The 13796-nt window shown below is 43.4% G+C and overlaps 1 protein-coding gene across 12 annotated transcripts in view; it reads left to right on the plus strand.

Moving 5' to 3' along the window:
* Positions 1–3873: 3873 nt before the first annotated feature.
* FSHR (follicle stimulating hormone receptor) overlaps positions 3874–13796 on the plus strand; it is a 171588-nt gene continuing 161665 nt past the window's right edge. For 3 of the 12 annotated variants that reach the window (XM_056568045.1, XM_056568048.1, XM_056568049.1), the window contains exon 1: positions 3874–4307. In XM_056568045.1, coding sequence (XP_056424020.1) covers positions 4168–4307 — 140 coding nt within the window. In that variant the 5' untranslated portion in view covers positions 3874–4167. Of the gene's footprint in view, positions 4325–13796 lie in introns of all 12 variants that reach the window. The other 9 variants (XM_056568047.1, XM_056568044.1, XM_056568050.1 and 6 more) reach the window with 9 other exon arrangements.

A 13796-nucleotide genomic window follows, 5' to 3' on the forward strand; every position in this document is an offset into this window, starting at 1 on the left:
TGGGGGGGGGGGGGGGGACTGTGTAGGGGTATGTGTATATGTAGTGTTTTACTTTTTATTTTGTGTAGATGTAGTGTAGTGTTACCATACATGCTGGGAGTTGTAGTTATGCAACAGCTGGAGGCACATTGGTTGCGAAACACTGAGAGTTCGTTACTTAACTCAGAGTTTTGCAACCAGCTGTTGCAAAACTACAACTCCCAGCATGTACAGTCTCTCAGAGCATGCCGGGAGTTGTATTCTTGCAACAGCTGGAGGCACACTGGTTGAGAAACACTAAGTTAGGTAACAAACTAGGTTTCCCAATCAATGTGTATCCAGCTGTTACAAAACTGCAACTGCCAGCATGTACAGTCTCTCAGAGCATGCCGGGAGTTGTATTTTTGCAATAGCTGGAGGAACACTGGTTGAGAAACACTAAGTTAGGTAACAAATTCGGTTTCGCTATCAATGTGTCTCCAGCTGTTGCAAAACTGCAACAATTTGCATGCATTGACAGTGGAAGAGCATGCTGAGAGTTGTAGTTTTGCAACAGCTGGAGGCACACTGCTACAACTCCCAGCATGCCCTTTGGTAGTATGTGCATGTTGGGAGTTGTAGTTATGCAACAGCTGGATGCACACTTTTTCATAGAATGCTGTGAGTTGTATTTAGAACTCCAGCTGTTGCAAAATTACAACTCCCAGCATGCCCTTTGGCTTTGCATTCTGCGAGTTTTTGCTAAGCAACAGAAGTTGAAGTTGAACAGGCCTCACCTCCTGCTGTATCCTGCCACTGGGACCGCCGCCGCTGCTGCCACTGATCCTGCTGCTCCTGTCACCGCCATCGCACATGAGGGGACCCCCGCCAGACCAGGGCAAGGTAGGAGACCCCCGCCGGCCCTGATCGCCGCCATGATCACTGTCCTGATCACCACCCAGCAGGGTCATGATTGGTCGGTCGTTTCGACCGATCAATCACGTGATCGTGAGGCGGCACCCGTGCCACCTCACTCCTTCTGGGTAAGGTTAAATGTGTCTCGGACATCCCCATACACCCTTTTTTTCCGGGTCAGCGGGTAACCAGAGACCCGATTGACCCAGAATCACTGAAAATCGCCGGTCTGAATTGACGATCCCCGACATGGGGGGGGGGGGGGGGTTGTCTCAGCAGTCACCCCGGTCCAGTCCTCGCCCGGCGAGTGGCGGGGACCGGAATTCCCACGGGCATACCCATACGCCCTCAGTCCTTAAGGACTCTAAAATGGGGGCATATGGATATGCCCAGCGTCCTTAAGGGGTTATAGAAACTGTATTTAATCCTGCACTCAGAAAAAAGACCAGATAGGAAGTATCTCCTCCTCCTTCTCCTATGGACAAAGATGTTGCCACTGTAAAAAATTTGAAATACTTTGTCTCTGGACACTTATTCTGATGAGGAAACTTTTGATACAGGGAAAAGAAGCAGTGGTCCTTCCAAAAGAGGTGGGACTTCCAGGGCTTCAAAGCTTCAAAGCTTATCCCCTATCCAAAGGATAGGGAATAAGATGTTAGATCGCCGGGGTCCCGCTGCTTTGGGCCCCCGGGATCTCGGCTTCTGCACCCACCTGTACAGCTTCAGCCTCACACCGGCAACGCTGGAGACTTTGGAGCCCGACCACAAAGGCGGATGAGCATGACACGCCCCGCCCCGCCCCGCATGTTACGTCACGCCCCGCCCCCTCAATGCAAGTCTATGGGAGGTCCGGAACGCCCCCTCCCAAAGACTTGCATTGAGGGGGCGGGGCATGACATCACATGAGGCGGAGTCATGACATCACGCTCGTCCGCCATTGTGGTCGGGCTCCGAAGCCTCCAGCGTTGCCGGTGTGAGGTGGGTACAGGTGGGTGCAGAAGCCGAGATCCCGGGGGCCCACAGAAGCGGGACCCCGGCGATCTGACATCTTATCACCTATCCTTTGCATAGGGGATAAGATGTCTAGGGGTCTGGAGAACCCCTTTAATTACTTAAATCTAATCTTATTGATTCATTGGTGCTGAGAATAAATGGCGTTCTCCTCTAAGAAGCCCCTATAAAGCTTAGCAAAACCAGGGTGAACCATTTCCCCATAGCAATGCCCTGGGTCTTCCTAAATCATTTCCTCTCAAAACTGAAAACTTTATGTGTAAGAATACATTTTGCTGCCACATGCATAGTGGGGTCCAGTTCTACGCAGTGTTTTAAATCCTTAATGTCTTTCTGGTGGGGAATATTTAAATATAAGGTGTTTCCCATATGTAGAAATATCTCCATTCAGCCTCTTATAATAGTGAAATTAGAATAGATGAATCCCTTATGTAAGAGATGAGATTTATCACATATTTTTATAAAACTACATCAACAAAAACAGAAAATCTTTACCAAAGACAATGGATTTGTTGTCTTCCAAAACAGCAGGGAGGTCCAACATGGTCCAACATGGCCACAGATGCACCGGATGTCAGGCACCCTAAGAGCTTATTCACACTTCTATTTTCAGGTTTTCTAATAACAATACAGTTGTCATGATCAGTGAGGGTCTAAGCTACCAGACCCCCCAAAAATCAATCATTACATATCCATCCAGTTGTGAAAGTAAAATTACCTACATTCTTCTCCCTTGTGTGTTTGATCATTTCCTGGTTCTCACTCAGGGCAGAGAACACACTTGCCCACAATCTCCCCTGCTTGCATACACAGTAAAGACTTTGAAGCAATATCCGGTTGAAGCAAGATTCATGTGTGACCGTCTCATTGACTTCCCCAAAATTATCATTACCAAGAGCAGCAAGGCAAAACGACGCAGGCACATGGGGGATTAGTAAGTATGTATATCTCCCAAATTGGAAATTTTCAGAAATGTTTATTTTAAAATATATTTAATTTCCATTAGTTTAGACCTACTTATCTTTGTAGTAAAACACTTAAAGTGTAACTCCAGTCATGATTGGATGGCAGGATATTTGTTTACATTTTCACGATACGGCCTTGGCTGCTCGAGACTTGCGCAAGACTACGGCATTCAATCAACAGATTTGTCCTAGATTTGTCATAGACTTGCATGGGACTTCCACAAATACCATAGATAGAACACCATAGTCTTGCACAAGTCTCTAGCTTGGGCAGTGCCGTTAAAATGTAAACAAATATCCTGCCGCCCAATCGTGACTGGAGTTGTGAATCTGTAGGTTACAAGATGTAGGCATACACTAGGAAATGAAAGGGGTACTCCGCCCCAATACATATTATCCTCTATCCAAAGTCACGCCTCAACCCCCACCACTCATGTCTATGGGAGGGGGCGTGACAGCCGTCACGCCCCCTCCCATAGACATGAATGGAGTGGGTGTGGTGTGATGTCACGTCTCCTGCAGTGAGAACCCAGCATTCTAAACATACCGTTTAGAACCGCAGGACCCCTGCGATCAGACATCTTATCCCCTATCCTTTGAATAGGGTATAAGATGTCTAGGGGCGGAGTACCCCTTTAAATGAATAATATTTAGGAGGAGGGGTGCAGAACTTTTTCTGTTCTTCCTATCAGTAATAAATCGGAATTGAATCTTTCCATAGCCTATATCGTCAATAAAACGGAACACTAGATTCCATAAAACAAGACGGGAAATTGAAACAAGTTCGACTTTACGCTTAAGTAACTGTATGAGTATGAAGATGTGATCTCATATCTGAAAGTAATAGCAATGCTTTAGGCCCTTTAGGTGAACAGTTTCATGGATTTTATATTATAGATTTTTTTTTCCATCATCACACACACGAGTGGTCCTTTAAGGATAATGTCCCTTTAACAGTCACAGGAAATTCAAGGACATCTGACACTTTAGATAAACAAAAAATAAAAAAGAGTTTCACTCGCGGTCCACGGCCTGAACTATGCGGTTAATCTCTTCAAGGTCAAAGTGATGGATTACTGGAGTTTGTTTATTTATTTTAATTTTTTATTTATTTACTTTAACTTTTGAGAGAAAAAAAAAACTGTCACACAATTGCCACCAAGACCTTGGTTACTAAATAGTATTATACAAGATGAATTGTTTACTCAGCACTTCAGGGCTTGGCTCCATGTGAAGGCGGACTTAACTCACTTGTTACAGGACACAGGGATCTCTCACTGAATGGGAACGCCAGCGACGTCCTGTCCTGTATGCAGTTATGAGGCTCCTTAGATACATGTATACATTGGTTTTCTTGTACCCCTGTTGTGGATGTCGCTATTCCAGCAGCACTTACATCTGTCAGGGAAGAAACGTGGAACACGTGCCCAAGGATATTCCCAAAAATGCTTCAGAAGTGTAAGTTCAAAACGTAGGTAATTTGCTTATAAACCTATTTATGGTGCTGTTTGTTTCCTATTTGTTTATAGAGATGTAGCAGAGCTGACTTTGTTATTTACTTATTTGGGGTCACATTGTTTTTGTGTGGAAGTAAAACGTAGATACAACATTATAGCATCACATCGAGTTGCTCCAAACAACACTATCAGCTCAGCTACAACTGAAGAAGCTTATTTACAGTAGAACTAGAACGTTAACTGGATTTTAGCGCTGATGTTAAATGATCGTAGCATTATTATTGTATTGTGCTGATGATTACTTTAATTACTCATCTCTTTACATCTGAAAGTTTATTGCCAGCAACAGATTCTATACAGAGATATTCATTGCATTACACAGATCTCTTTAAAATTGCATAGACTTGGTAGGAAATGACTTATAAATAAATGATATAAAAAGGCAAAAGGAAAGCAGGGTGTCAGCGAGGCGGCTGTGCAGGCGAATTAGGAGGTAAGTTGATTAAATATTATGGATACTTGTGCTGAGAAACTGCTAATCCTTTTATTTGGGAAAATATATATATATATATATATATATATATATATATATATATATATATATGCAAAGCACTTTTAAGACTATTAACAACACAACATCACAGGAAGCTAGAATGGAAAACTTGCTGGCACACTGATCTATTTCATAGAATTTTTAAAATCCCCCGTATTTTATGGCGCATTCTTCAAATACACAAAGCAGGTTGTTATGCTTTGCAAGACACAGCGTGGTAGAGGGGGGAAATTGTAGAAGTGTTTACAAATACTAGTTAGTACAAAGGTGGCGCCGAGTGGAAGTGATGTTTGATAAGAACTAAACAGCATGAATATGGTAATCCCCAGGTAGACGTATAGCTTCACTTGTTCTTTAAAGGGGTACTCCGCTTCTAGACATCTTATCCCCCATCCAAAAGATAGGGAGAGAGCATGGCGGCATGAGTGGAGTAGGGGTGACGTGATGTTCAGGAAACCTGGCACTGCACGGAGATCATGGATGTTCCCGGAGGCCGGATCCCTGCGATCACACATATTATCCCCTATCCTTTGGATATGGGATAAGATGTCTAGGGGCGGAGTACCCCTTTAAAGTCCTTCAGAAGTTTGATGACTTACTTCTAGCTGCAAACAGTCCCTTGTAGATGCTAGTCCTTTTGGGGGGTCTAGTGCACCCCTGGATGAATTAAACAGTGGATGGACATGTGCACTGTCCCTCCATTTCTATCTGTGTGCCTGTGCAGTAGAAAATATTAATAAGCCTAATGGCTACTGACAAAATAAAGAACCCTAGGAATGGACTTAAAATAATAGACAAAGATATCCGTTAGTCCACAATGAACAATCTGATGATGGCCTCTTTTTACTAAAAACACATTAATGTTAGATAGATAAATAGATTTGTAAGCCAATGGAGAGATAGGACTGGGCACAGTTTACTTTCAACGCTCATGAGCCTCTGTGTATATGGAAAGACTGAGACCGCAGACAGGGAGCGTGGACACGCAACAACCGTTTCTAACCAACAGGTGCTTCTTCAGAAGAAGCGCCTGTTGGTGAGAAATGGTCGTTACCTGCCCTTGCTCCATGTCTGTCTTGTGTATCCCTGCTGTATTGCTGCACTTTATGCCTGAACCTTAACATGCTGTAATACAGAAGTTTTCTATGATACCATCCATCCTGGTGAGTGCTCCATCATATTCATCCTCCTACTTGTATAAATAGCTTTGTTTATTATTTAAAGGGGTACTCCGGTGGGAAAAAAAAATCTATCAACTTGTACCAGAAAGATAATCAGATTTTTAAAATACTTCTATTCAAAAATCTTAATGCTTCCAGTACTTATCAACTGCTGTATACTACAGAGGAAGTTCTTTTCTTTTAGAATTTCCTTTCTGTCTGACCACAGTGCTCTCTGCTCACAACTCTGTCCATGTCAGGAACTGTCCAGAGAGACCTCCAGGTCCCAGCACTCAGGCACCCATTGATTAGACATTGCAGCACAGCCTTAAAGTGGTTATCAAGGAATAGAAAAACACAGCTAATTTCTTTCAAAAACATATCCACGTCTGTCTCCAGGTTGGGTGTGGTTTTACAACTTGGCTCCATTCAAAGGAACTAAGAAGCAGAACCACACCAAACCTGAAGACAGACGGGGACATTTAAAAAAAAAAAAGAAAGTAGCTCTGTTTTTCTATTCCTGGATAACCCCTTTAAGTTACTGTTTAAATTCAGAGGTAATAGGCTCAGATTCTCCTCCGTGACAGTCAACCTCCACAGAAAAAAAGGTAAATGAACATAGGCTTTAGGTTCTGACTAGGGCTCACAGAGGAAACAATGATTGCAGACTCTTCTTCTGGAGTTTCATGTTTTGGGTCAAATACCTTTGAGCAGAACTCCAAAGCCGTCTAGCATCATATTGGTGTTCACTGGATGAGTGATGTAGAATAATAGTTTAATAGAAATGTGTGGATGCATGCAAAAGGTATAAGAGGTATAAGCAGACCTGTCGCTACAGGACAGGCAAACCAAGCAATTGCTTGGGGCCCCGAGCAGAGACGATGCTTGCCCTGAAGTGGCGGATTCCCCATCACTATTAAGGACATCCCTGTGTCCCGAAAGATGTTAAGTTTAAAAATGTAGGGGCCGCTGGGAGATAGCGCACGCCGGGACGTCACTGATGTCCGGTGCATGCGCCCATAGCAACAAAGGCATGGAGGTGGAAGACGCGCACTGGCCAGCATGGTAAGTGACCAGCGGGACGTCAGCTTGAGTTCTCAGACCACTGCTCCTCCGGTCCCGGGACCTACTTCTATGGCCGGACCGGAGGAGCAGTGGTCGGAGCACTGAAATGGGGCAGTACACAGGCATACAGCCTCCAGCCATACACTATATATGGCTGAAGGCTACATGTCTGTGGGGGAACTATACTGCGCCTAATGTGGGGAACTATACTGCAACTAATGTGGGGAACTATACTGCACCTAATGTGGGGGGAACTATACTGCATCTAATGTGGAGAACTATACTGCATCTAATGTGGGGGGACTATACTGCACCTAATGTGGAGAACTGTACTTCACCTAATGTGGAGAACTATACTGCACCTAATGTGGGGAACTATACTGCGCCTAATGTGGGGGAACTGTACTGCACCTAATGTGGGGGAACTATATTGCACCTAATGTGGGGGAACTATACTGCACCTAATGTGGGGAACTATACTGCACCTAATGTGGGGGAACTATACTGCATCTAATGTGGGGGGACTATACTGCACCTAATGTGGGGGAACTATACTGCACCTAATGTGGGGAACTATACTGCACCTAATGTGGGGGGACTATACTGCACCTAATGTGGGGGAACTATACTGCACCTACTGTGGGGGAACTATACTGCACCTAATGTGGGGAACTGTACTGCACCTAATGTGGGGGAACTGTACTGCACCTAATGTGGGGGAACTATACTGCACCTAATGTGGGGGAACTATACTGCACCTAATGTGGGGGCCTCATCACGTCACGCTCCCAGAATTCAAGGGTCGGTGTTCCTGCGTCCTGAAGCTGGCCCTAGAGCGTGATGTGCGTAAACATCAAGGAGAGGGGGGGCTCCACGTCTATTTTGCTTTGGGCCCCCAAATTCCTTCAAACGGCCCTGGGTATAAGCAAAAGGGATGAATTGTATGTTGAACCTGGAGGAATATTTTGTTATAATGATACCAATTATGACCCCATCTGGCTGCTACAGGGCCCAAAAGGATGGGTTGCTGTCCTAACTCACATGTTGGTTGCTACCACTGAGAAGTATGCAAGTAAGTAAGACTTGGTTTACATTGGATTTACATTTCTTGTTTTCTGTTCCATGTTTATAATACTTTGAACAGACCCTTTAACATAGATGTGAACCAAATCTTACATATAAGGGAGGCCTGAAACTGTTTGCCATCGATTCCTGCCTTTTTCTTATTTTTATTCTTGGCTTCTAAAGATACTCTCAAGGAGTAAGTTGGTGGGAGCATAGTCCATGTCTTGTTAACCAGTTACTTGATTATTGTTCATAATAGAGTTATCTAGATAATATTTGTCTTCTCCCCATCTTTTATTTTGAAGTGTTGCTGCTTTTTAAAGTTTGGCTTGCTCTGATAAATGGAATGTGATTTCTGTGCAGTATACTTTACAATACAGTTACTATTTTTATGTGTGTATTTAGCTGCAGTTTTTATGTGGTTAAGCATAGTATTGGGGAATCCCAAACTTATTTGTCCTGCTACTAGTAACAAGTAGCTGGATCAAATGTGGTATGAGGGTTGTGATGTAGGGCAGATAGAATTACCCTAGGGACAGATGGCATTAACCTCTTGTATTTGTGACGCCAGGGTGTGGTTTATCCTCAATACCACCCAAAGGTATACCACTGGATCCTGGGCTAGGCACAGGGGCAATAATGACTCCGAAGCCAAGTTACAGACAACGGTAGCTTTACTGAGTGACAGGTGGAACAGTCTATACAGTTCAGCCAAGCCCACGGAGGTCACCATTGACTTCGGAGACCTTAAGGGCTTGCTGGGACATGCAGTAGATTTGGACAATTTTAGTGCAGCCCACTCAGCCTTGACAATAGATGACTGTGACTGACTTGACTTGAATTGAGACTGACTAAGCTGTGACTGTAGCTTACTTGTAGACTTGAAGGCTTGTAGCTGCAGGACTGACTTGAGGACTCCTATGAACTCCAGACACACTCTAGGACTTGACTGTACTGCAACTCAGCATGAAGCATAAGAGCTAAGAGCAGAGCTCAAATAGAGCTAATATAGGGGAGACTCTGGTGGGGTCACATAGGTCACCCTTAGGTCATATGGTCACTGATACCTCACTGGGTTACACTCACATGACAACTGGCGGTGATCACATGTTAACATTTCAGCAATAACACTGATATATACATTTTACAGTATAACACATGGCAGAAAATATATATACATAATATATACATAAGGGGACAGTTGTCAGGGGCCCAGGGGACACTGCAGGGAGGCTGCCTGAAACTGCAGCAAGGGTTCAGGAGTAACAAGTCCCATACTGGGCCACCACGCAAACATGAGGAACTCCATTGGGGAGTAGCTAATTGGTGCATGTGTGAGCACGGGACCCTTGTTGATCAAACACTCCTGCTCATATTAATGAGAGTGTATAACACTGGTGTCTGACAAGGAAAGTTGTACAGTGGTCCCTCAAGTTACAATATTAATTGGTTCCAGGACGACCATTGTATGTTGAAACCATTGTATGTTGACACCAGAACTCTATGGAAACCTGGTAATTGGTTCTAAAGGCACCAAAATGTCATCCAAAAAAAGGAAAAAGTGAGAATTAAAGAAAAATAAGTAGATAACTAATAGAGATAAAGCAAATCCTTACATATAAAAGAAAGAAAGATCTGCTGGGAGCTGTAAATCACTGTCTATGTCAGTGTTTCCCAAGCAGGGAGCCTCCAGCTGTTGCAAAACTACAACTCCCAGCATGCCAGGACAGCCAACGGCTGTCCGGGCATGCTGGGAGTTGTAGTTTTGCAACAGCTGGGGCCACCCTGCTTGGGAAACACTGGTCTATGTAGAGGACAGGAGCTTCTTCAGGGTCCTGTACAGTACACGCAATGTCCTAAAAAGTAATGGAGTCACCCTCACCTGGTGTCCAAAGGAGCAGCTAACCCTGGTACAGGTAAAGAGTACAGAACATGTAATACCTCCCTGTACTGTAGGGGGCGCTACTAGTCACTCTCAGTGCATACGCTTCAGTAATACAGGGGTTTTACCAGTGAATGCCCATTCTGATTGGTCGGTTCTTCCAGCCATTGACAGGTATCACAGATCTGGACTGTCTGTACATTGTATGTTGAGTCTGGTTTCAACTTACGATGGTCCAGAAAAGACCATTGTATGTTGAAACTATTGTATGTTGAGACCATTGTAAGTTGAGGGATCACTGTACTTTGCTGTGTTGGGCTGAGGGAGCCCTAGAGAACTGCAGAGAGAATTCCTGCTAAAGCTGCTGCTAAAGACACTGTTGCAAACATAAGTGGTACTCGACTGTGGATTGCATAGACACGACTTGATTCTGGTCAGAGGGCTTCTCAAGCGAGTGTGTGATGGGCAGGACAACATTACAGGAATAAGCCAAACCTGAAGCTAAGTAGTGTTGAGCGGCATAGGCCATATTCGAATTCGTGAATATTCGCGAATATATGGGCGAATATTCGTCATATATTCGCGAATATTCGCATATTCGTAATATTCTCGTTTTATTTTCGCATATGCAAATATACGTGTATGCAAAAATTAGCATATTCAAAATTAGCATAAACGGAAATTCACATATGCGAAAATTAGCATATGCAAATTTTCGCATATGCGAAAATTCGCACACCAGTCTCACACAGTAGTATTAGAGCCTTCTCTACACCACACAAGCTGGAAGCAGAGAGGGATGATCACTTTGATGTGTACTGTGGGGGAAAAAAAAAAAAAAGAATATTCGGAATTACGAATATATAGTGCTATATTCGCGAATATGCAATATTCGCGAATAAAATTCGCAATGCGAATATTCACGAGCAACACTAAAGCTAAGAGGGAGAAGCTAAGAAAGACAGCTACAGGATAAAAGAGTAGTGCTGGACAAGAGCCATTGTTTATAGGCAGTCCTGGTTGAAAGAATCAAGAGTCTGTGTCAACAGAGAGATACAGTCGGTAGATCCCTTGGTACAAAGGCTAAAAGACTGTGGGAAAGACTTATCTTTGGTGTTCCTGACATATCTTTCAAAAAGTTGCTAAATTTTAAACAACTGCTTTCTGCGAAAATTTTGACACTTCATGCTCAGCTAAAGAAAAAGTTGGTTTAGTGTCACACATACACCAAATGTACTCCAGTAAAAAGCATTTTATTTTCTCTTATTTTTAAATCAACTGGTGCCAGAAAGTTAAACAGATTTATAAATGACTTCTCTTTAAAAATCTTAACCCTTCCAGTACTTATCAGCTGCTGTATGCATCAGAGGAAGTTGTGTGGTTCTCTCCAGTCTGACCACAGTGCTCTCTGCTGACACCTCTGTCCATGTCAGGAACTGTCCAGAGTAGGAGCAAATCCCCATAGCAGACCTGTCCTGCTCTGGACAGTTCCTGATATGGACAGAGGTGTCAGCAGAGAGCACTGTGGTCAGACAGAAGATAAATTCAAAAAGAAAAGAACTGAAAGTACTGATAAGTACTGGAAGGGTTAAGATTTTTAAATAGAAGTAATTTACAAATCTGTTTAACTTTCTGGCACCAGTTGATTAAAAAATAACAAAAAAAAAGAAATAGCTTTTCACTGGAGAACCCCTTTAAGTGCAGACAGTCAGCCTCAAATACATGCATACGCCTCTATATAAATCCAGACGCATTGCTTTAAAGTTTTAACTTGTTGTCCAGAAATGTCAAAAGTTTAAATTACACCGATCGCAAGGTGTAACCCTGTGAAGTATGTGGGGGGATAGATGTGAAATGTGGGAAATGTGACATTGGGGAATAGAAATGAAATAGGGAGGAATGGATATGAAATAGGGTGATTTCACTATTCATATATAGAAATCACAATATTTACTTATATAACCGCAATGGCACATTTCCCCCATATCACACAGCCCTAGTCTACACACTATTTTTGTTTTATTTCAGTTTCTCCAAATAAATGATACAAATGTTTCCAAACGTACAAATGAAAAGTCAGACAATATTCCGATATACTTCTGTATACGTTCTTCACATTGTTTAAGAATTCTGTTTGCAGTCATTGGATAGGAATGTATTGTTTACTCCCCGGGGACTGGAATCTGTGGCGGTCATGTTATGGGCACACAGGTGCGGGACTGTTTACAGCTACAGTACATGTATCAGAGCCGTATTTTGTAACAAAGCTAGTACCTTTGTGTCCATTACATGACCCACGCAGATTTCAGTCCCCTGGGAGTAAACAATACATTCCTATTGAATTGCAGCAGACGGAGAACTTGAGATTTGCGGCAAATTGATACAGAAAACATATGAGAAAATTAAATACATTTTATTCATACGAACAATAACAATGATTTACTCAAACTAGAATACAGCTTAAAGGGCGCAAAGGGTAAAGGTGCTACAAATTTTCCATCAGAATTTTCCCCATAGATTGAACACACCGATTATCAGCAGCATGCCAATATATCTTGTGAAAATACTTTACATTTATTGTGTTTTTTTTTTTTTCCCCATTGACATCAGTTGGGGAGGTCAATACGTGCAACAAATCCGCAATGAAATGTTTGGCTGCGGAAACACTGCAGATTTAAAGAGAAGTTGTCAATCGAAAATTATCTTTTGTTTAAATTACATTTTTAAGTTAAAGGGGTACTCCACCTCTAGACATCTTATCCCCTATCCAAAGGATAGGAGATAAGATGTCAGATTGCCGGGGTCCCGCTGCTGGGGACCCCCGGGATCTACCATGCAGCACCAACCTGTAGCGGCTTCCAGAACCGCTGGAGGTCATCAGGTCGAGATGGACTCAGCCTGAGGATCTCCAGCGGTTCCTGAAGCCGCTACAGGTGGGTGCTGCATGGTAGATCCCAGGGGTCCCCAGCAGCAGGACCCCGGCAATCTGACATCTTATCCCCTATCATTTGGATAGGAGATAAGATGTCTAGGGGTGGAGTACCCCTTTAAACATAAGTTTTGGCAATTTTTTAAATAGCATTTTTATTTTTCATTTTACTTCCAAATTCAAAAGGGGTTATTAGGCCAAAATGATGTTTCAAACAATGTGCCCAGGCTGCCTCTTTAAGCAATATAAAAAAAAATTATAAAAAAAACTATACGCACCTCCCTTTTGATTCTCCACTCCACTTTCTGGTTCTGAAGGTCAATGCATCAGAGTGCCGCTCAACACCACTGCGGGTAGTGATTGGCTGAGCCGAAATGTCTTGCACTGACCCCAGCACCCGGTCTCCGGTGAACCTTACTTCCCAATACAACACATTGCCCCTCGGTAAATCACTGACTGAGCGGCACTAGGAACTTGAGTTAACCGAAGACCTGAAGCAGCAGTACTGGTGGCTACGGGACCGAGTAAGAGGTAAGTATAAATGTTTAGGTAGGCATGTGTTTCAAAAAATCATTTTTCAAGACAACCCCCTTAAGATAGAGCCCCAGCAGTGATAGGCTGCTTGTCCACCCTGCAATCCCCACTGCAGCAGCGCTGCCATGACCTCTCCCTGACCTTGCACTGATGTTTTCCCTCCTCCACTTACTCTTCTCTCAGCCCACAATAAATCTTTTTTCCCCTGCCCAACCCATCCCATCTTCATGCTATAGCACTATTCTCTGTACCTGCTTGCCGGGCAGTTAAAGGGGTATTCTGCCCCATGAAATCTTATCCCC

Source organism: Hyla sarda, chromosome 3 (assembly GCF_029499605.1).
Source record: "Hyla sarda isolate aHylSar1 chromosome 3, aHylSar1.hap1, whole genome shotgun sequence".
Taxonomy (NCBI): Eukaryota; Metazoa; Chordata; class Amphibia; order Anura; family Hylidae; genus Hyla; species Hyla sarda.